General features: G+C 38.8%; 1 protein-coding gene across 1 annotated transcript in view; it reads left to right on the top strand.

Moving 5' to 3' along the window:
* The window catches only part of ENPEP (glutamyl aminopeptidase), a 34,265-nt gene extending 10,413 nt beyond the window's left edge, over positions 1–23,852 (top strand). The window contains exons 4-20 of the mRNA XM_027636324.1: positions 2,015–2,135; positions 4,243–4,397; positions 5,024–5,137; positions 6,791–6,925; positions 10,011–10,076; positions 11,449–11,514; positions 12,824–12,975; positions 15,824–15,903; positions 17,567–17,694; positions 17,812–17,867; positions 18,685–18,835; positions 19,432–19,505; positions 19,606–19,707; positions 19,816–19,986; positions 21,748–21,888; positions 22,699–22,777; positions 23,024–23,852. Of these exons, the coding sequence (XP_027492125.1) occupies positions 2,015–2,135; positions 4,243–4,397; positions 5,024–5,137; positions 6,791–6,925; positions 10,011–10,076; positions 11,449–11,514; positions 12,824–12,975; positions 15,824–15,903; positions 17,567–17,694; positions 17,812–17,867; positions 18,685–18,835; positions 19,432–19,505; positions 19,606–19,707; positions 19,816–19,986; positions 21,748–21,888; positions 22,699–22,777; positions 23,024–23,164 (1,932 nt within the window). The 3' untranslated portion in view covers positions 23,165–23,852. The remainder of the gene's footprint in view (positions 1–2,014; positions 2,136–4,242; positions 4,398–5,023; positions 5,138–6,790; positions 6,926–10,010; positions 10,077–11,448; positions 11,515–12,823; positions 12,976–15,823; positions 15,904–17,566; positions 17,695–17,811; positions 17,868–18,684; positions 18,836–19,431; positions 19,506–19,605; positions 19,708–19,815; positions 19,987–21,747; positions 21,889–22,698; positions 22,778–23,023) is intronic.
* Positions 23,853–24,510: the final 658 nt, after the last annotated feature.

Genomic DNA, 24,510 nt, shown 5'->3' with positions numbered 1-24,510 from the left:
TTCACTAAACAATATCTGAGGACTTGCCTGCACTAGAAAACTTGGGGTTTAAGTGAGGTTAATGTCGCAACTGTTTCCATTCTCTTAACATGGACATAGTTTTACCAATAAAAAGTACATGTGTAAGATGGTTTTTAATAAAGGGAATCATAAGCTCTATCAAGAAAAATTACCTTTTAGCTAGGAAAACCAGACTATCTTTACAGTTTTAAATCAGATATTTAGAAAGTCATTCTTCTAACCTTTCCAAGGTTTCCTAGACACCTTTCCAAGGGGTCCAAGAACTTTGAAGCCCAGTTGAACAATGAGGAATTTAGATTCACCAGCAGCTGAAAAGAAAATTCCATAGTTTGCTGTGTCAATTTCTAGCAGCAGAAAAGTCCAACAAAAAGTATCATTGTGATCCTTAAATTGCTTTCGTAAACAACATCAAGAACATACAGCTCATGGTAAATTATTTAAATGGTAAATTATTTAAAAACTCTGCTGTTCACTCTGAAAGCTCTAATGAAGACGTTAATGGAATCAATGGTGGGAAATGTGCCTACAGCTGGAAACAGTGCTCCTGAGCTGATTACCTGTCAGGTACCAAATGTCTGGTTTGGAAAATCACAGAGGAGGTTATACAAATAAACCCAGAGTCAGTTCTAGTGCATGCTGAAGGTTTTGAAAACCATTAATATGGATCAGCTAGGGGACTGAAGACTGCTAAATTGGGTAAAGAGCTTACAGAAGTGGAAATTGCAGACTGTAATTGCAAACTGACCCTGGGGGAAATCCCCTGCCTAGAATGGATTCCCAATTGAATCCCATAAGCTTTTTTTGGTTTTGTTTTTTTCATTCCAGCTTTATTTCTGACCACTTTGCCATCCTCCCCTCTCATTGGAGGAAATGTAATTTCATGGTATTGAAATCAATGTGTAGTCAGGCTCCAAGAGAGCTCTTAAAATAGACCAGCTCCTTTGCTCAGCTTGGGCCCTAAATGCCTGGCTGTAAGACAGCACTGAGGAGTAAACAAGCCACACCGACATAGCCAGATGAATGTGGCCCATTCATAAGAGTCACAGAGCTGGCAAAATGAGATGGATCGTTTTTCCTAAAACCAGAAACTTCGCTCCATATAGAGATCTCTTACTTTCCACAGTGGAAATATATAGGGCCAGTGAAGAGAACAGCCTAGAGCTCCTGTAAGCTTTGGGATAAAGAGATTGAGGGAAAGATCCTCAAGAGATTCCGTAATTCTGAATTCAAACTTTGTCTTCAAAATGTGGAGGTAACATCCCAAAAGGTTTTTTCAAGCTGTAGGTAGGCCTCCTCATCAGGGATATGGGTGCCATAAGGTCTCTAGTTCTACAGAGTTTGAGGCTTTCTATTGCTTGACAGCAATAGCCAAAGTAGTCCCAGGCACCAAACCACAAGGATAGAAAGGTCAACATACAACACACCATTTTTTTGCATTCAGATATGCAAGAGGAGAACAGAAATGGTCACTCATCACACACAGGGCTACCAAACATGCCAGTTTTCCTGGATTTGCCTGTTGGGAAAAGAAAGAGCTGATTTTTGGCTGTGTTTTCCTGGGGCACAGCAACCCAGCGGGCACCACAGCTGTGACTGGGGGGCTGTATGGCCCAAGGTCCTGCATGGATCCCTTTTTACTGTGCTTGCCCAGGTTTCCTTCTGGAGAAAACCAGCCCTTGGGGAAGTAGGGGTTGGTATGCATCCAGGCCCTGCTCCAAGCTAGGCCACCGTGAGCTTCTGGACATGAGTCTTGACAGTTTTACAATTTAGGTATGCTGTGGAAAGTGTGCACAGATTATGTTGGCTTGGTCTCTCTTACGTACAAAATTTGAAAAACTGTTGAATAAAGGTGTTAGGGAACAGAATTCAGCGTTCAGGCCAGTCTTTTAGAGAAAACCTCCTGAGTTATAGGTATGTACGCTAAATGCCTTTTCAATTGACACCTTCTGGTTTCTTTTAACTGAAAGCGGCTCTAACTGTCTTTATTTTACAGCTGAGAGTTTATGCCCAGCCACAGCAACTACACACGGCACAATATGCAGCAAACGTAACAAAAGTTGTATTTGACTTCCTTGAAGAGTACTTTAATTTGAGCTATTCCCTTCCAAAACTAGGTAATTATTAATATTTATATTTTTCATTCTGTTAATTCAGTGTCATGGTTATGTTGCTCCTGCAGGTCTCTGTGCTTTTAGTGGAAAACAGCATGAAAGCATTTGGTTGCTAACTGCTTATATTATGTCAGGATATTTTAAAACTGTAGCAATGTAGTTCAAGATGCTCCTAAATGTCACGATGGGAGAGTTGGTCTCAGTTTACTGAACTGAAGCACTGGTCTTGGCATGGTTATTTTAAAGTGTCTTGTGGAAAAACAGGGCAAGCATTGGTGTCATCAGCAAAGGAACATCATGAGTTTAAACAGAGCCAGAAATTTCATAAAAATATGTACCACTTCCATGGGAACTTCTGGACAAAACTCAGCTGTGAGATAAGTGATGATGTAAATTGCCAGAGAGTATGTCATATTATTTATTAACCTTAGTGCAAAGTGGATGTGTATCAACTTCTTAGAAAGATGAATGTGGTCCAGCATTTAATTTGTAGCTTCTACTGCTAGGCTAAATAAAGACCCAGAAATAAACAAGACCAGGCACACTCTCAAATTTTGCCCATGGTTAAAAATAAGTAGAGAGAAAGTAATGCATTTGGGCATCCTTTAGCTTGGAATATCTGGACTATGGATCTGATGTGTGCAATTTGAACTAATAAAGTTGTGAATGTAATCAGTATTTTGGAAATGCCCCTTCCTAAGACCTTCAAAGAGGTAATTTAGTTAGGTTCATGAACTAAAAAGGATGGAAAAATACTAACTGCAAACAAGTCAAGGCAATGTAATGGGGAAAAAATACCCAAAACTTTAAAGACAAGTAATAGTGCTATGCAAACTTTTTATTGGCTATTCGTGTTTGTACCTATCAGGCTAACCTATATTACTTTAACAAAAGATTTTTACCTCTTCCTTTCAAAACATTATGAGTTTACTGTAAATATCTTTTTGCATTTCAATGACAACTGAATAGGGAAACCAGTACAACATATTGTTCTTTCACACACTGGTCCCCAATAATTATGGGGACTATATCTCACCTATGTTTCATATTCAAACTTTCATTTCCATGAAAGCCTGATGACTTTGCCAGGCAATGTATGTATAAGGGCGGACTGGTATCCCCAGGTCAGCAGTATCAGAAGTATCAGAAGATAGATACCTTTGTAGATTTTATACTGTTTTCTTCAGTGTCTATTTGTTGGATCACAAATCTTGACTTACCATGTCATTTGTTCATTATTAGAAGTCATCTGGGTCAAAATTGATGAATCAAATATTTTTCTGCATAATGTTTTATTTAAATATTGTGTTTCACATTGATTTATGGCTTCTGGCATTGCCAGTCTCCTTGTGATCCTCATTTCAACTATCACTGAAGCCCTTGCCAGACTATCAGCTTTGACTGTGTAATCAAGTTGTTTAATTTATAGTAAGTAATTCCTATCTTCTCTTATGGTAGGGTGAGAGTTGCTCATTCTATTCAGTTTTAAATCCATATGTACTTTTTCACCAACCCACATAAAAAGGCTGTGGTCATTATTTGTAGAAGAAAATACCAGTCCAGTTGAGTCCGCAATTCTCATTTAAATCTCTATTGATTACTGACCATAAATGAGTGACCCCTACAAATTACCAGGCGTAGAAACAGATGCTGTTCACAACATGGGGGATTTACTTCAGTTAAAATGTCAATAAATAATTTTAATACAACAGTGTGACAAACAATGTCCTGCCTCATTATGCTACAAATAGTTTTAGGAGGTTTACTGCCTGCAGCACATCCCCAGACACTAGTATAATTTCTGGAGCCAAAATTAAGTAATGTGTGATGCACACGTTCACAGAAGTTGGCATAGCATCACCTCACAGGACAGATCCTCAGCTAGGGCAACTGATCCCAGCTCTATGAATCTCAGCAGAGCCAGAGCACTTGCTATCAGCTGCTGTAGGCCAGTTCCTTGCTTCTGAAACACAGGCTGTAGCCTGCAGTCCATAGTAGTAAGCAAGAATCAGAAATGGTAAGCAACACAGGCTGTAAATACACAGAGAGAGGACAAGCTAAGTGGCTGAAGGGATACAGTGGTAATCATGTTATCTTTCTTTCAATGCAGATAAAATAGCTATTCCAGATTTTGGGACAGGTGCTATGGAGAACTGGGGGCTGATCACATACAGAGAAACAAACCTGCTGTATGATCCTGAGGAGTCAGCCTCTTCCAACCAACAGAGAGTAGCTGCTGTGATAGCCCATGAGCTCGTTCATCAGGTACATTTTAGGACATGATTAATTTTTAAAGTGTTTCAAATATGTAGTCACAATATTTTAATCTTGAAAATATTGTTATTAACTCCATCTCAGGATCTTTTCTGTGTGCTTACAATCTGCTTGCAAAATATCATGTTAAAACAGATCCCCATTAGAGCTTTAAAATACCACGACTGCTGCCTTGGAATTTTTCTCAGGAAGTTAGATGCTTGGGCCCGGACTGTCAGCCAGCTTATGAAAATCTGTTTGAAATATCTTAAAGGAACTCATTTACATGTGCAGATGTCTCTTTTGGGTAAGCAAATAGGGACAACTATATACTGTGGAGGCTGTCTGAAAACATATCCTTACAAGCACAAATCATCAAATCAAGAGGCAAAAACTAAAAATATTTTCAGTGGCACATGAATCATTAGCAATCTTCCCAGTAATATGCAATTTTGTAATAAAAGTGATGTTTTAACACGAGGCAAGGCCTTAATTCCTATTTAAGCCCCAGAGTTATGATCATTTTCATCTGGCAACAGGAAAAAGTAAGCAAATGACTATTCTGTGTAGAGATGTGAGATACTGAAATGTACATTTAATATTTAGCTAACACTACATCTTTATGTTTATAATTGTAGTGGTTTGGAAATATCGTAACCATGGACTGGTGGGATGACTTGTGGTTAAATGAAGGATTTGCCAGTTATTTTGAGTTCCTGGGAGCAAATGCATCAGAACCAGATTGGCAAATGGTAATTATTTCTGTCTTGTAGAGGATTGGTGGGACTGGGAGGAGTATTTCGGAAGGGAATAAAACTTAGACAAGGTTAAGGAAGACACAAAGTGCATTTGTAGAAAACTAACACAGTGCAGTGCAACATAAAGAAAGCAGTTTAAACCTTTTCCCTTACTTAGTCAAAGTAAACTTAGTAAAGTTTTAGTCTTCAGGGAAGGGTAATTATTTTTTAATAAGTGAGTCAAGTGTTTAGTTATGATTATGGCAAATAACACCTAGATGGATTCTGGAGCCTTAGCAACTTTGCAAGATTGTTTAAAGGTTTAACTCTGAAAGAAGGAGATTTAGTTCTTCATGGGACTTATACTTGTTATCTGATCTGGTCAGGGTTGAGAATCTGGACCTGTCTCCACAGCTTGGGCTACTTGTCAAGGGAAATATTGGACTCCCATTCAGCTTCTGCCAACATTTTAAGTGTCATTTCAAATGCTCCAACTCAGACAATCTTTATTCTGTGCAGTGCAAAAACAGGTAGTGCCAGTGGATGGCCTACAGTCACACTGTGCAGCAGAACCAACTCCAGACACTTTAAGGGGGTTGCAAAGAGAGTAGCCTTAAGCATGCATTAGATTCTGAGGAGTGATAGAAGTGTGTGAATAAAGGGAGGCTTCTTGCTCTTTCCTTCCTCCCCTCCCAAACAGATGGGATGGCACATAGCATGAATAGTTCCCCCAGGTGTCCAGGTGTAATGAGATTCTGGCTACTAAGAAATATACACCATATGCCAGTGGAAGGAAACAGGGAAGATTTTGCATAGCTTGGGTCTGTTGTTGTAATCTACTATCCCCTTAGCCTAGTGACTTCAGAAGCAGGCAGTGCCTATTTGGTGCTTTCCGTACCCCCCTTGCTGCTCCTCATAAATATCTCTTGTGATTCATGTTATATGAGGCTGAGAAAAAAATCATTCCTGGGTCGCTTTTATACTTTGAAGTAGAGGATCTGTTATCCTAACTACATGAGAAACATTTTTATTGCTGAGTTTAAAATTTAAAAACCCTTTTTTGTATCTAGATACCATATTAATTTAAGATCTAGAGACATTTCAATGTTATCATCCTCATGAGTATTAGAAGAGGAAAACTAAATTGAAATTTAGCCTTTTTTGGTCAATATTTATTAGATAGTACAGGTATTTTGACTGCTGACCACCTAATATTAAAAAAAATGAAAATCACTTTAAAAATAATTATAAGCTTTGGGATCCTTCTTTCCTCCTCCCTTCCTACCTAGCTCTGTTTCTGCAAGAGAAGCCCATAATCCTTCACAAATATTGTTACACTGCTGAAATTGGTAACACAGCCTACTTTTTTTGCTTACTGGGAGTGGAGGGAGAGTGGGCTGGGTGTGTTTGTGTTGTATGTGTTCCCTGTGTTGATACACACAGGAAAACAGGATTTGCAAAAGGCAGTTTATCTTAGCTAGGGAAAAACTTTATCCCTCCCCACTCAGATGTAAAGCAGGAGTTTGCAAGTCCCTCTTTAGAGGGCATGAAATCTCATTCTATTTCCAAATGCCTCTCCCTAGAAAAGTTGCACTTCAAGCTACCTATTTGAGAAGTTAGGCATATATTCCTGCCTTTGTTTCTATTCTAATGTCTTCTCTTTCTCAGCTTGAACAGGTTTTAATTGACGATGTGCTTCCTGTACTGAAGGATGACTCTTTACTGTCTTCCCACCCAATTGTGGTTGATGTGTCATCTCCAGCTGAAATCACCTCTGTGTTTGATGGGATATCCTACAGTAAGGTAGGAAATCCTCCTCTATTGTGACTTTGGATGTAAAAGAAATTGGAGGCTTTGCAGAGGAGATAAAAGTCGGGGGTGCTTGTAATCATGACTCCTGATTCACTTGAGCTGTGTCTGTGCAAACCTTTCTTCTGGGACATTCCCAACTGTTGTCAGTGTTGATGCAGTTAAAAGCAACTGTTGAAAGAAGCAGCGCAGCCAGAGCCTTGGTCAGCCATTGTGCACCATGCAGACCTGCTCACAGCATGCAGAGCTGCAGGGAAATCACAGTATCAGCAGCTTCTGCCACTAGAGTTGATGGTTTTAAAATGAAACTAAACCAGCTTGTTGCTTTCCCTCCAAGCTCTCATTATCAGCTAAACATAGAGTATATACTGCATTGACTTTTGCTTTAGCTGTGCTACAGTCTGTAAACGTAGTTACTACTTTCATTAACTAGATTTGATCCATCCATTTCCATCAGTTTTATGTACTCAGTTGTTAAATCCTCTATCCAACAATACAACCAGTATTTATTGCATCATAAATGCTTCACAGCAAATCATAAACCATGTGAAAACCTGCATTGTGTAACACTGTTTTTAAATCAAACTAGCAAAAGTCATGAAACATACAGAGCTAAATCAAATACTCTGAATCAAAATGTATTTCAGTGTTGAGCTAAGCAAGACACACACTTTTGCAGGGTCTGAAAAAACAATGGAGAAAAAAAAATCCTAGCTTTTACTCATCTCTTTGTGCCTAGAGAATTGCTACATGAACTCATTTTTTTTTTTTTTTAAGCGAAAACACTTGAGGACTTGTGTATTGTTTGGGAACAGTTTGCTTGGGATATAATTTGGCTTGGGATATAATTTGGCTTGAAAGAGAAAGTATTTGCGTAGATTTAGCTCAAATTACTGTTGGTATTTATATATAAATGCATGACAAAATTAACTTGTTTCTTTTTAGCTTTATTTTGGCTTCTCTTTTGCATTTTTCTAATAAAAACAATCTTCTCTTGATAATATTCATCACTAAACAAATAAAGAATAATTTGGAATGCTCTCTGTTAGTCTTACTAGAACAGTTACAAGGCTTATACAAACCTAAAACTCTAATGAATTGCCTAAGAGTCTATGGAGCCATTGCAGTGTATTCTGTAACGGAGCCTCTAACTGCTGTATGATCCATAGAGCATTGTATGCCTAGGAAATCTCTACTAGAGTAGAGCTGGTGACTAAACAATTAATGTATATAATTTTTTTAATCTGGTCTTAAAAAGTAATTGCATCTCACCTTTTTTCCAGTCTAATCTTCTCCTTTAGTTTGAAAGTTTTTATTGAAGTAATAATGAGAATTTCTGTCTTTGGAGTTCAAACTTTGCAAATCTTTTCAGCAAACAGATACTTAAGTAAGTTCTGATAGAAATTTGCTCTTGGACCCCCATATTTTCCGAGTCTCCCAGCTAAAGAAGTTTAGGATTCATGTTCCATATTTCTGCCAAAAACAAATCTTGTCATACACTTGGCAATTACTATGACTCTCTAGAAGTTCTGTTGGTATTGATCTGCCCCTCACATCCCTCACATCCCCATCAGAGTAGGTCTCTTTCCAGAGCCTCCCCAAACAGTTGAAAGAAAGGAAAGTTATTAAAACACTGGAGTTCCTATAACCAGTGATTTTGTTAGGATGAGTTTTTCTCAAACACATTCCATCATGGACTTCAGAGTAATGACAAGAGTAGGGGAAAGACACGATGGAAAGAAAGAAAGGAATGGCAGTAGTAGAAAATGCAAGGAACTAATTATACATTACAATTTGAAGCAAAAGAAATCTCCAATGTTTCCAAATGCACGCATAAGTGTGTATTTCTACTGTGACTTTTAATATAAATGGGAGGGGATGATTCATGAGAGGTGATTTCAGATAAGAAGTGACTGATAGACAAAGCTGAGGAACTGAGGTACCCTAGTACATACATGTGGCCTTATGATCACCATTAATCGTAAGCAGCCTTATAATTACCAGTAATGGATATCCATTCTAAATTTTAATGAATTGTTTTTGAACATGTTCCATGGCAAACACATTAAATTTCTATATCAGAAAACAGTCCTCTGCTGACCACCTTGACTCTGCAACAATAGCCTGGAAAGCAGTTTGAGGCATATCTGTTCAAACAGTCCCTCTGCCATGACTAGTGCAGTTGTTATTCTCAGACACGTAAAGAGAGGAAACAGGATTTACTGAGAATTCATATAACATTCTTGTTTTCATGGGACAACTAGATTTTTAAACTATTTGTAGCACTAGGGTCTCAGCTGCCCTTTAATTTTGTTCGGAAAATGAAAACATGCTAATCCTCAAATCATATTTTGCATTTTAGACTGGGTTTGCCCTGCTTTTTTTTTCCGTCATTTTGTGCCTACTCTGTTCTTTGTTCTACATGAGTCTTCTACTTCCCTCTCCTGTCTTCCTTTTGTTTCTCTCTTCTTTCAAAGCCCTAATTTTTTCAGGGTTTTTCTGTGACATCCAAGTAACTTCCCTGATCACAATTCTACCCTGCTTAAGAGGCCAAAGCTCTTGCACCAGTCCTCAGAAAATCTCTTTCTTAATCTTGAAATGGCATCCCCAACATGTAAAGCCCCAGACTTGCAGCATTTTTGGAGTTCCCTGCTTGTTGGATGTTCAGCAGAAGTGTCTGCCTCTGTCAGGCTGTTCCCCTGACAGGGCTACTTCCCCAGCTGCCCTCACCCCTGTCCTGTTCAAAATGAAACAGGGAGCCCTGCTCACAGAAACTGGCAGAGTGGCAGGACTGTAACCCTCAGCAGAGGGGCTTAGTAGCCCTTCCACCAAACACCACTGAACTTAGAAACAAGTATCTGATCACAACTGAAGACCAATTCCCACATCCAGAATTAAACACCACCAGGCAGGCACATGCCACGCCACAAAGGAATTAGAAAACACACTTCTTTAGTGTCATGGATGGTTTCTCTTTTTGCCTTATAGAATACTCATTCACATGTTGCTTTTTAGGTGAACAGAAATCCAGTGTTAGAGCAGTGTGGAATAACCTTCTCCCCTTTCCCTATGTCCATAGGGTGCATCTATCCTCAGAATGATTCAAGACTGGATTACACCAGAGCTCTTCCAGAAAGGCTGTCAGGTAAGGCTGTCACCAAAACCTGCTGGACATACAGCCCATCCTCACTACCAAAGCCATTATTCAAAAGCTGAGTATCAGAGATCCTGGTATTAGTAGCAAAAGTATTTAATGCATTTCAGTACTGAGTATATGGAGGGGAAGAAGTTCCATGCTCCCACAGAAGCAGGAATGTGAACTGCATTAAGATTTGGTAGCCTGTCAGCAAGGACCTAAATTCATGACAACTTTTAGTGGAGAAACCTACTCCACCCCACTGTTACCCTGTTGTCAGCTAGGATCCCCTCATTCAGCTGTAAAGCACGTCTGCAGCTTCATATGGCCAGTATCCTCCAACCCACACAAGCCTGCTATGTAGGGACACACAGGTGTAAGCTCATCTGTGCCCTGATGCAGGGACGCTACCAGCTCTAGAAAGCCAAGGTAACAGGGAGTAGAAAAGGGTTGCACACTTCATAGTCCTTTCTTGTGGAGTGAAAATGTGTTGCTACAAAATTAAGGAAAGAAGAAATGGGAGAAAGGAGCCCTCCCAGAAGGAGGAAGTTTATCTGTCCTTTCCTCCCAACCAGCATCGGTTGTCTCTACAAGTTTTGCAGGTTTACCACATTCGTTCTTACTTCCGTCCCTTCAGGACAGCACATTTATAGGTTGCTACAAGACAGCTGTATTTTGCTTTGTTTCCGCTTTTATGTATTCAATCGGGACAGGTACACGGGACGGGAAAATACAGCCACTTAGTCCTCAAGAGCCTAACACTTCCCCTTCTATCTTCACGAGCATTAACGTAGGCAGCTGTGGCTAACAGCGAAACTAACAGCACCATCTACTGACTGAACTTCGCCAGGGCCAGGTAACAGCGTAGGAAAACTAAGCAGCCAGGTAAGACACAGGACAGGAATAGAGTTTAGGAGGTGCAAACACTTCGCTGGATACGATTGTTCCTTGTAATAGTTGTTTCGATCACAACTTAAAGGTGATTAGACTTTCGTACTTCCACTCCAAGTCCACAGCTAGGGAAATCTCCTGAATTAGCTTCCTTCTGCTAAACAACCTCTAACATTAGACAGAAATTTGCAACAGGGTATGTTGCTGTCCCTTCAAACAAAATACAAACAGCTCTTGAATTACAAATTTATTTTGTATTGTCAAGTCACACCGGAAAAGGCTGACTTTTAGTGTTATGAGATGCATTGCAGAACAAAGGATCTTCATCAGCTGAATATTAATCCATTTAACCTTCTACTCACTATACTACCACCCATGGGTACTCTGCACAACTGATTGGAACTCTCTGTACAACTGAATATGTGTACTGTTTTCACAGGCAAAAAAGAAAGACCTGGTAGTACTTTCACAGTCTTCTACTTCTATCTAGGCATATTTGAAGAACCACCATTTCCAGAATGCCAAGACAGAACAATTTTGGGAAGCTCTGGAAGAGGTATGTTTTGCATCAATCCAAACCCTTGTTAATAAAAATAAATAAATAAATAAATAAATAAATCATAAATAAAAATCAAACTTACTGATTTCAGTTTCCCAAACTTTTTGTATTCTGTACCTTTCCTGTCAATAAGAGGTCACAATAGAGGCAGCCTCCTAGTGTATTCCAGTATATCTTAGTTCCACCAAATATATATAATTTTCTCTTTTTTTTTTTTTTTTTGCATAAGATCATGGGAGTGAAATAAGAAACAAGAAAGGAGGCCTTGTTTGCGAACAGCCTGCAACTGAAACATTTCCCCCACAACTTCAACTCATTTCATTTTGTAAAAACACTGCTCATCCACCAGACGCGTGCACCACAAAATCTCCCTTTTCTCTAACCAGCTGTTTGAAAGCTCTCAATAGTATCAATTCCCAAGTAATTTTGGTGCTTATCTGCCTCTCTAGCTTTTGAGTCATTGTTGGTGCCACCATTTTCTGATCTTTGCCTTTCTTTGAGACTGGGCTATTTCTTTCCATCTATCTCATTACCCCCAAAACCCCACCTACATACTACCAAGTTTTTCCTTGATATTATTTCCTTTCTTTCCACCACTGTGGACACTCACACTGCCCAAGTCATGCTTTTGTGTCTCTTTTCTAGCTCCCATCTTCTCCTTAGTCCCAGACTTCTTCCTGCTCAACAGGACTTCTTCCTACTTTCTCTCTGATGCTCTGCATCTCCATATCATCCACCTCATCCTGAGAAGGAAACAGTAACCGTAGCTCCCTTTCCTCACAGGTGGCATCCTGGGGAAGCAGTTTCAGCTTTCTCCAGCTCCAGTTCCTAGGACAGACATTCACAGTCCACATAATGAATCAAATGGACCAAATTTTACATAAGTGCAGCTGCTGGTGGTTAATACTGGCTGTTCCTTCACACTGAAAACAGGACACACTGCAAAGAGACTTCTGGCTTGGAAAAATCTCACTGTGTCTTTTTTGTCCTGTTCAGTTATTCCCTCAGAAAAAATAGAGAGATCTTAGAGCATGCAAGGGGCCTCAAAGGTTCCTCAGTATTTCTTGTCCTTGTTATTGGCCAGTCTTCCGTCCACGCACTTCTCATTTCTTGTCTGTGTTTAAGTTTCCAACTCACTCTTTCAATGACACCATAAAAGGATTTAATGGAGCATTTTTTGTACTGAACCTGTTCTTTCCTCTGCCCCTTTCTGCTCTTCTTTTTCTCAATACCAGAGATATTTAATTTTTTTTCCTCTTTGTACTGAATTTGCATTTTCACCGCAACCTTCTTCCATCATTCATAGGCAAGTAATAAACCTGTAAAGGAAGTCATGGACACATGGACTAGACAGATGGGCTACCCTGTTTTGGAAATGGGGGATAATTCAGTATTCACACAGAAACGTTTTCTCTTGGATCCCAGGGCAAATGCTTCTTATCCTCCATCTGATCTTGGGTAAGTTCCTGCTGTAAATGTCTGTTCAAAACAAGTAGAAATACTGTGCATATACCCTTTTCATCTGACTTTATGTAGGTTGTGTTTTACTCATTCTTGTTAAACTTACTCTCAGCATTTATTTTAAGAGGAAGACAGGAGGAAGTTAGATACAAATATTTCAAATTTAGGACAGCATCAGCCCTTTGTCTCAGGGTTTTTCTTTCTCAAATGCAGCAGAATAAAATTGGACAAGATCTCTCAGAAAACCTTATTTGCACACAGACAGCTCAGATTATTGCAAATCATCTGTTGAATCACTGCAAATTATAGTCTCTCAGACTAAGAAACTAATACAAAATTGTCCAGAAATCAGATACTATGACCCAAGTATTTTACATGACAGTAGTTTATTGCCTTTCCTATATGGTGTAGGATCTATAATATATCACAGGATCTTCACATACAATACAGGGTCTTCTCTGCATGTCTTAAAAGCATGATTTAATGTGAAGTAGCTGGTCATGTATAAATTTCATTAATCCTAATCAGGAGCTACTTTTTTGATATTTTCCTTAGGATGTATTGCTTAATTTTACTCATTTAAAATGTAGTTGTCTAGTCAAAGTTAGCCACCTTGGGCTCTTATGTGACCAGACAGACATCTGCAGATGTTCATCTACCCATTCAAGAGAGGTGGGATCCTGTATTGGAGCATATTTTTTAAATAACAGACGACTGACCTGAAGGGAAATGAACTCTATCTGTGGGTTGGAGGACCTACACAGGACAATGGTGTGGCTGCACCATGGCATTAAGCAGATGAAAAATTTTTCAGATCTGGCATTGTGTAATTTCATAGCCAGCCCCAGTTCTGAGACAGTACAACTTTATTAGCCTTTCAGTGAAAGAGCTTCAAATTAATCCATGTTAGGAAGGTTTTGTTCCTTGAACTGGATCCTGTACCAATCAATTAAATCAGTAAAACTTGCCAGTATGAAGCAGAACTAAATATACCCAAGCGCATTTTTTCCATTAACTTGTACTAGCTCTTCTAATTCAAAGGACAAGAACAAGGACCCTGAGATTAGCTCAGCTGGTTAGAGCATGGTGCTAATAACACCGAGGCTCTGGATTTGATTCCCCTATGGGCCATTCATTTAAGAGTTGGACTTGATGATACTTGTGGGTCCCTTCCAACTCAGAATATTCTGTGATTCTGTGGAGGAGAAAATGAAGAAACAGAAGAAACGGTTGTGACCACTCTATTTCCTTCTGATTAAAAAGAAAAAAACTTGAGCAATGAGAAGGCCCATGCTATTGGCAGTTTTGGATAGGTGTCAAAAGAGTTGGAACGAGATAACTACCTACCTGCGTATTTGCAACATTACATTTCTCCCAACCTAAGCAGAAGATTCCATAGACTCAAAGTACAGCACTGTGCCATCTGAAGGGTGGTGTTACAGACTATTCAGGAAAAAAATACTTCTTTGTATTAAAAAATTTGACTTACTGCACTATGCTCTGAAGTAGCAGACTTCGGAATCCTACTTTTGCTTGACTTCAGTGTTTACAGTATGTTACGATTTGCCATATCTAAAGTAGAAATCCTAGCACAGTTCCTACCTTAATCTGTTAAGAAGCTGAGATGTGTATTGCCCCTGCTATCCCCAAAGTGAAAGGGGAATGTTTTTTCTGAATATGTAGTTTTTATAAATTAATTTTAAAAACTCCCCATAATATATATTATAATGCTGATATTACCTATGCTGTGACAGACTGACTCCTGTGCCTAAGGTCAATTCACCAAAAAATCAAAACCTCCTCCTTCCACCATCACAGATGGGGATGAGAAGCTCCTGAAGAGATCCTGTGCCAGATGGAACTGGCCTGTTTCATGTGCGGGTGCAGGGTTTCATTTAAGCAGAGAAAACTCCAGGTCTTGTGTATGCTTTATTCTCTGAACTCTGCAGGAATAAAATTCTGAGCTGCTGGCTTGTTCCAAGCTTGTTTGGCTTGAAAAAGTCCTCTCCTGCATGTTGGCACTCCAAAGAAATGGAAGTTCAAAAACCGGTACTCTCAAAGTAGTGCTGCTGGGCAAATACATAGCTTCAGCACAGCGTGTTAGGAACACATAAGGACACAGCTAATATATCAAAAGTACTTATGTATGTAATCTCAAGAACATGAAAACTAAATAAAATCCTTCCTGTAAAGGGTGGGTCATCACACACCCTCATTAAATACATTTACAAAAATCGAGTTTGCATTTAAAAAAAATCATATATGGGCTTTCTCTTGGGGAAACACAGTACTGGAGCTTCTGGCCAAACAATGACAACTCTAAATTCCATTGCAGTAAGCTCCATAAGAGAACTAGTAAAACCTAAAAGTGTATTAAATCTGATAACTTATTTTGTTTAACAGATACAAAACAATAGATCTTTCTATCAAGAGGAGATAACACAACTTTGATTTTTGTATTTTCTGGGAGTTAATGACCATTCACTTAACCCAGGGTTGTTAAGATGACTTACATTTTCCCATAGCACTTGTCACCAAGGGGTTTAAGGCGGAAGAAGAATCTCCCTGGGATGAACTATAATATGTTAACATGGAACGGCAGCTGACTGCTCAAAAGGGCTCAGTAATTTTAGCAGGCCTATGCAGGTGGCTGTGCAGGTGTGCTCAAAGCATGCTCCACTGTTCTACTTCCCTGACTCTGCTGTCCCACTTTCCTGACTGCCAGGCCACAGTCTTGGTCAGGCTGTGCTGTGGCTCCATGCCACATACTGGACATACTGGAGAGGGTTTTTCACCATTTGGTTTCAAATGTCATTTGATTTTCTTTTCCTTTAAATAATTTCAGTTACAAATGGAATATACCAGTGAAATGGAGACTTGGGAGTTCAACAAATTATACTTTGTACAATGCATCAGATTCTACAGGTAAACTTCATATTCTCTTTTAAGTGTCCTTTACAAGAAATATAACACAGAATTACTTTCATACTTTTCACTTTTCAGATCCAGGAACCAGTACACAGCTTGGTTGGGCTGAAGTTGGTAGTAATTTCTGTGATAAGATTACTATTCCCCCTGTACACACATTATGTCAATTTAGGCACAGTACAGTATGGTTCTTAAGCATCTGTTTAAATACAGTCCTATTCAAGGAAGCATCTAAGCATACTCTTAATTATAATGTGATAAAATCAATTGGACTTAGATATGACCTTTGTTGAGCCTGGGAAAAGAGGTGAAGTGGAAGGGTCATGAATGCACCTGTGGCAGGGTAAACTGGCAGTTTGAATTCAGTCAAAGAAAAAGATCTACAAATTATTAAACATCTTTTCTAATGCTGATTTCAGGACTGAGAAAATACCTATGTGGGTAATTTTGATCATTGTTCTATTATGCAATCAAATCTGAATTTCTCATTCTATAGCTGTAGCAGACAAAAATGGGGGGAAACTTTGTTTAGTTTTTCAGTTACATCACATGTTGGAATTTCAGAAATATTACAATCAGCTCATCTCTTCTTCAATTTTTTTGAATATTACCTATTTAAAATGTAATTTGTCTTTTTTTTTTTTTTTTTTTTTTGGGGGGGGGTTGTTATATTTTTTTGCCTGGTTGCTTTTATTATACATGCAAAAGCAAACAAAAAAAAGTTTTATGTCATGATACAAGTCAGAAGTTTACACAAAGGAATTTTCTTTCTCCAATTTCCACATGACATTACAGTGGACTGCAAGGGGCTATTGACTTGAGAAAGCCTGCAAAGGCATGATTAAGTGCTTACTTCTACATCCATAAAATTTTTGGCTAGTAAGGCAAACAGCAACTGTAAGGAAAAAATGCCTTTAGAAACACTTGTTTTGGGTCACCCAAATAGAAATGTGCTTTTAACTACAGCCACGCTCAAACTGCAGATTGAAGAACACTGTTTTCAATGAGCAATAGAAAAACTTTCATGACTACCATCATCAACTGGACCAGCCCAAGATTCTGAGAAAGGAACATTTTTCAAGTATTCATTTTAAATAGGAAAATCTCTTAACATGAGTGCTTGAGGAAAATCTCAACTAATTCGTAATTCCTTTGTCTGTAACTGCAAAAAATGAATTAGTAAAGAACACAGAGAAGAAAACCCTTAAAAAGTTAGTTGAAGCAAACTTAAAAATGAAACTAATGGAGGATAAAATATGATAACTTTGAAACTAATAGTAAACATGAGGATGAAAAAATTTTTAAAAATACATTTGCAAGAACTGTTTCTTTGCAATTTTTTACTTCTTACAATGAAACTAAATCTCACTGTCCTCACCCTAGTCACAATGATCTCCATTTTAAATTTAACAAACTAGCTGGCCCAAGTAATTACCACAATTTCTTGTTCTAATACAAATGCTGGCATTCATTAAAGTCTATAATAACTCATCTTTCCTCACAGCCATTTAAAAATAAGTAAATAAATAAAATTAATGTTTGGATCTTATTTTGGTATTCATTAAAACCAAATAATACTTTTGGAGTCAAGGAATCTCCAATGAGTTCTGTGTCATATAAGATGCACAAACTGATCCCTGTTTGTTGGTTTGTTTTGCAGGAATTACAATATCAGCTTCTCCTGATACTTTTTTAAACATCAATCCAGACCACATTGGATTCTATCGGGTGAATTATGATGGTCAAAACTGGGCCAAGCTAAGCTCTCTTCTGTTCCTAGACCACAAAGTGAGTATCATAATGTTAACCTGTCTGGTGGATCTCTTAGAAGAGATCTGTAAAGGCTGTTTTTATCCTGCAAATAATCTATATACTCTTGATGCCTCTTTTCCTCTTTTCATACAGAACTTTTCAATTGCTGATCGTGCAGGGATTTTGGATGATGCCTTTTCTTTAGCAAGGTAAACTAGCTCCCTGCAGAGATTTCAACACAAATTTTTCACCTTCCATTGCTAATAACTAGAATTAACTCAACACAGGTGATTGAAAGAAGTTTTCCGAATTTGTTACAAGTCTTATTTCTTTGTTGCTTTACCTTGTCCTCCAAAAGGAGTGACCTTAAGTATGCATTGCCAGCTTGCATTACCAATGCAATCAAGAGAAATGCTCCCTTTCATGGCAAGAAAAAAGCAGGCTTTAATTGCACAGGTCTTAGAAGGGGGTGTTTTTATCATGTAAATAACAATAACAGGAGCACTCCAGAAGAAGTTAGGTATCCAGAAAACCAGAGGCATGCCCACAATGCATACCAAGGCATTAGGTGTCTACCACCTCAGCTATCTTATTCAGAAACTTGATCAGAAACTTCTAGCTCTTGTACGCAGCCAGGCTGACACAGATAAATTTTAAGCAACGTTCTGTAGCAGCCTCTAAGTCTAAGTCTCCTCAGCCTTTCAGGATGTCTACAGTTATCAATTCCTTTTTGTGTGGTGTTAATGTAGTCAGTTAAAAGCTACCAACTTCTGGGCACACTGGGCTGCTGCACAATGTGAGCAGTCTACTCATAAAATTGACAGTTCCTACAGTTTGGCATTGATCAATACTGATCCTCAGTATCTCTTTGGAAAACACCTTCCAGGTTACATTCCAGACTACTTTTCTCCTCACAGACTTTACTATTTCAGGCCTCCTAGAGTAAATAGTAAATCTAATATCTTTGAAGAAGCAAGTTCTTCAAATTCATTAAAATAACAGATGTTATGTTTTTTCTTTCCACAGACCTGGACTTGTGGATTACTCTGTTCCTCTGAACCTCACAAAATACCTGAGAAACGAAGCAGAGTATTTGCCTTGGAATAGAGCTATATCAGCTGTAACCTACCTTGCAAACATGCTTGAAGATGATACAAATATCTATCCCCTCTTTCAGGTGATGAAACAATAAAAAAACCCATTCCTGCATGGGACCACTGCATCTGACAGTTCAGGATTTGTAACAAGAATAATGTTGAAGTTCAAGTGATTTTCAGTGGTGCTGAGTTATCAGTATTTACTTTTTGTAATCTTAAAAAAAAAAGAAAGCTAAAAACTGCTCAGTAGTGATATCTGAATCATCTGGATTCTGCATTCAGGACTATGGACCTGAATAAAAGAATTTATGGCTAATTATTGCTATAATCCATCACCATAATACATAATAATCCAGAGTACAGACATTTATTAGTCAAAGCTGTCCTGCATTTGATAAAGAAGCATGTATAGGGCCGCAAAATCTCTGGCATCTGTCCTCAGCACAAAGTATGGCTATACCTCAGTATGGCAGGGAGCAGGTTTGTTAATTGACCTAACACAGTGAACATGATTTAATGGTCACTAAAACAATTATGTCCTGAACTTGGCATCATCTGTGCAAAACAGTTGTGGCAGTGTGTCCTTGCTGTACCCCAGGAGAATAAACTGTGAACACAAATATATTATTCTTTGAAGAAATCTACAAAAGTAACCAACCCCCTTTTTCTACCTCAGCATTATTTTCGCTCTCTGGTAAAACCCATTGTGGATGAACTGAGCTGGAATGATTCTGGAAGCCATTTGCAGAGGTGGAACAATCTTATTTTTTCCTTCTCACATTATTGATGGATTCAAACAATGGTAAGCAGTAGGAAAATGTCTCTTTCTCCCTCTCTCTCTCTTTTCAAGGCTTCTTCGTGCTTCTGTTCTAGACTTTGCCTGCAGTATGGGTGACACGGACTCTTTGAACAATGCTTCTCAACTCTTCGATAAATGGTTACAAGGAGAACCGTGAGTGCTCACAGCTTTTATCGTGGTGAAGAATACAGCATGTGACTTTGTCACTGATTTCAAGCAGGAAAGGGAGAAGAATATTTAAACACTGTTTCTTTATTTTAGTATTGCTGCAAATCTCCGACTCATAGTATATCGCTATGGGATGCAGAACTCAGGCAATGAGTCATCGTGGAATTACATGTTCAACAAATACCAAGAAACTACATTAGCCCAAGAAAAAGAGAAGCTGCTATATGGCCTGGCATCAGTGAAGAACATTGCCCTTTTGGACAGGTGATTTAAACATACGAAGATTTCTCTTTTCCTGCAGAAGCAACTGGTTTGCTCATTCCCTTCTCCTCTCCTCTGTCCTGTCATTTTTGTCAGAACACAGCATGAGGAAATGCAACACATTTTCAAGACCAGTTATCTAACACCCCCCTCTGAGACTGTACTACAGCAGAAAAAAAGCTTTTTTCATTTAGTGGAAAGATATTGAACATATGGTAGTTCCTGCAACCAGTCAACAGACTTCAGCTCGTCCACCTTCACTGTGCACAATTTTAGCTGCCTAATAGTAAAGCATCAGGAGAAAATTAGTCATCTGTTTCCTCTATAATCAGTGAAGAGAGGAAGGACCTCCAGAGCACTGCTTATGCCAGACCAGGAAAGGTGCTTAAAATCAATGGGAAGAATTGCTTTTGGGTGTTGTCAGTCACCCTCCATTGGCTCCAGAGGGAGTTTACTTAGCCTAGATGTCTACCTTCTCAGTAGGCAAAATTAAGCAACAACCTTGAGCAATTGTTACTAACTGTCCTGTGTGAACTTGCCCCCTGAGGTGCTGTGCAGAGGTACTTGAGCTAGAAACAAAAATATTATATTCATGCTGCCGTGGCACTGATGAGGAGTCTGGATATTGCTCCAGGCCAGTCCAGCTGTCAGACAGGGCAAGCATCTCACCAGGCTGTTGCTCTGCATAGACACACCTGCTACTTTCAACTTATCTGATAACTCTGCATGTAATTGTATAACACAGCTGAGATGCAGGCAAACATCTTCACCAGGGCCGTTCACCATTGTGTTGGAGCCCTGTCTAAATATCATAAGATGGAGCAATCTCTGCCTAAAAGAGTTCCAAGTTTAAATGAGACGAAATCAGGAAGTGTAGGAGGTTCACGAAGAGTAAATATAAGAGTTAGGGTAATTAAAATAATGATAGGAAGCAGGTGTATTCCTAAATTCTTTTGACCACAACAGCCATAATCTAAAGCCATTCAATAAATAATAACTGACATGATTAAGACATGAATTAATTAGCTAGATCAGCCTGTATTTGCAGAAAATAAAAAATCCCCCCTAAACCAGGGAAAATTTGTCACTTTATTTAATACTGAAATAACGAGTAAGGAGAAAAGAGCAAACAGATTGAACAAAATTGACCCTTATTCATAGGAAAAAGGAAGACAATCCTTAATCCCAGCACACGACACTTTAAAACGGTGTTGTTCTTCTGCAGCTGCTGCTGTGAAGCCATGATCAGGTTATTCTTGCAAACATGCATGCTGGGGGAATCCCTCCACTTTGTCAGTCAAAAACATTTATGCTATAACTGGAATTATAACTGCAGCACTTGCAGGCATGCTCTGCCCGAATGAATTTTAATTTTGTATGGATAAAAGTATCCAAACAAACAACATGGATGTCAGTGTGAGCAAGCCACTTGTGTGTGTCCTGTAAGATCATTATAGCCTGGACTACTACTTTTTTGGCTCTTGGCTGCCCAAACAGGCTGAACTACTGACTGATCCAATCTTGTTTTCCCAACTTGATTAAAATATAGGAATAATAATGGCATTTGGCTATTTGCAAGTAGAAACATAAACCCTACCTACTTTCTAAAGAGACTCCTAACTGCCTAGATTTCTTTCAATACAATTATCTCTTGACACAGTAATGTTTTAGATCCATGTACTTCACCTTTAAAATGCTGTAGAAAAAAACGTAATATTCCTGTTCGGAAATGGCTCTCATCAATTCTTATGGTGTTTCCCTTAGGTATCTGAACTATATTTACAACACTAGCCTCATCAAAAGCCAAGATGTGTTCACAGTCCTGAGATACATCTCATATAACACCTATGGGAAAACAATGGCCTGGGACTGGATACGACTGAACTGGCAATACTTAGTCGACAGGTACTCTAATAAACTCACTGGAAACTACATCCATCTATAAATCTTGTTACATGCATGTTTTTTATAGCTGTGTTTTACTATACAGCTATAATCACCGGCCTTTGCAAAATGAAAACTGAAAGCGTATTCAACACAATTATATCCATCTGCTGTGAAAAAGTACTTTGTTGCTAACTTGAAAACCATTCTTTCCCTAAATGATCGCTACCGGTAAATCGTGATGAAGAAGTATAGAAAGTTCTACCAAGGCCGTAGAAATCTAAATTAGTCAGTCTTGTCTCCACTCTTGCTGCTGATTTCATATCAAGATGACAGCATATAGAATTTTTTTTAAAATTTTCATCTAATGGTAATAGCAGGCAGCAAACATACAGATGAGCAGTAGAAGTAATAGCAAACCTTTTACCTTGGCTCCTCCCTATTTGAGTGACTTCACTCTCTTTAGGTTTCCTTTCTAAGTGTTTGGTGGGGGCACAGAAGCAGCACACACCGGCAAATCTAGAGCTGTGAACTGGACAGTATTTGTATTGCTGGGCAGCAATATACCTAATTTCCAGCTTGAGACAATAAGTCATCATTTAAAAAGGAAAAAAATCTGCCATAAGAGATCACTCCATTAGTAAACATATTAAAGAACAGCACAGATATTTTATAGGAGTACTATTTTTCAAGAATTTCAAAAAATACTGACATTTCAATGTATCTGTTTTATTGCAGCACAATTATGAGTTTAACCTTCAGATAATTACTTGTGCCTTTTCTCTTTCAATAGTTTTGCATGAAGTATCATTTATTAAATTATTTTTCTAGATTCACTATTAATGACAGAACCCTTGGTCGAATAGTAACTATTACCCAAAACTTCAATACCGAGCTCCAGCTTTGGCAGGTATGGTGACAGCACTTTTCTTGGCTTTAAGTCAATATCTTTAATATTCTTCTGGCCCAGAATCTTGGCTTTTTATCTTCTCACTCTGTAAAGCAGCAGGAGTTACTGTAAAACTATTTCAGTGGTACTAACATGAGCTTAAATATCTCTCCCAGCCAAAATTGCCCTTGACCATGTCCCTGTAAAGAGCTACTTGTCCAATAACAGAATTATTTACTTCACATCAATACTTTTTCTCTTTTTCAGATGGAAAATTTCTTTGAAAAATATCCTAATGCTGGGGCAGGAGAGTTGCCCAGGAGTCAGTCACTTGAGCAGGTGAAGAGCAATATTGAATGGCTAAAAGAAAACAAGGAGGAAATACAAATGTGGCTAGAAGCACAATAAGACTTCAATGTCTTACTTCGTCAAAAAGACCAGGCAGTCGGATCTTCAAAGATGTTTAGCAATGTGGATTTCTCACCTAGGTACCTCGGAGGACCAAGGCCTAATATTTTTTTCTCCAAACACTCAGCAGACCATTGCCAGAACAATATTTGTGTAGTTGCTTAGCGGGAATAGCTTTAGATTCTGAAAGCTGAATTTGCCTGAACAAACAGGACAAATGTTTAAAGTTACTCAAGGCAGAAGTGATGGCAGAACTGAGGTCCTTGCTGATCACTCTGGTCTCACTCCTTACACATACCACTCTGAAAAGCTACTCTTGGTTCACACAGAAGTATATCTAGTACTCTCAGGGATTCCTTTCCAAGTGCACCTCATAGGAGCTTTCTCCTGAAGGAAAGGGAATTAAGCCGTAATTTTAACATTGTCTGAAAATCATTCCCTATATTTATAGCTGTAAAAATTTTACATTTGGGATTTAGATTTGCTTTCTGACACTTCAGAAAGGCCAGTTAAGCTTTTCTCTCCATTGATTTTTTAAGTTTAACTACCAGTACACAGAAGATCAATATTACCAGCTTCTTTTTCAATGTTATTAGTTGGGATTCTGTAGCTTAGGGTAAGAGTTGTCTTGGTTATTTTTGTCTTATTTCTAAATCTTCTCAAAAAACCAAGAAGGACATGGGGTAGCCAATACTGCAAACAAGATATACTTTACACACTGTCTCTTTTCTTATGGAAAAATAAAATTAAAAAATCTACCTGAAGTCTCAGTCTTTTTCTAATGAAATGATAAAATGGCCTGACATATAGAAAAGTGGCTGTAACATAGCCCAGCTATGCTGTACATATAGCTTCAGGAACTTTTGAGGGGGAAAAATCTATTATCTCCTCTGAGAAAACAGAAAAAATGGTAAATGCAGTCAGAGGGAGCAGATGAGTCCCACTGCTGCAATTCAATCGATTGCAGAAGTACAGACACAAAGAAACAACTCTCAGTCCCAAATCCCTGTGCTGTTGTGATGCTGGAGAAGGGCGTGTGGGGCTGCTCTGTCTGTCCCTCCCAAGCTGGAAGCTGGGGCGCTTTGGAGTTCCCAGATTGCCATGTACTGTGCCCTGACATTGTATGGGCAGCAAAAGTGAGCACCTCCTTGCCTTCTCCCTGGTCTCCTGAGTGGAAAGGTGCAGCAGAACATAACCAGCTAGAGCCAGTGCCTGGATGTCCTGGGAGTAGGATCACAGAGCATCTCACAGTAGGTAGTGCAGGGAGAGATTAGGCACAGCTGTCAGGAAACTCTGTAGTTGGATGTGAGGACAGAAGTGGCAAAAAACCACTTCTCTTCATCCTG

This window comes from Corapipo altera, unplaced genomic scaffold, assembly GCF_003945725.1.
Source record: "Corapipo altera isolate COAL_440 unplaced genomic scaffold, ASM394572v1 22b, whole genome shotgun sequence".
NCBI lineage: Eukaryota > Metazoa > Chordata > Aves > Passeriformes > Pipridae > Corapipo > Corapipo altera.
Note: the sequence above shows the minus strand (reverse complement) of the source record. Positions and strands in the feature narration are given on the sequence as shown.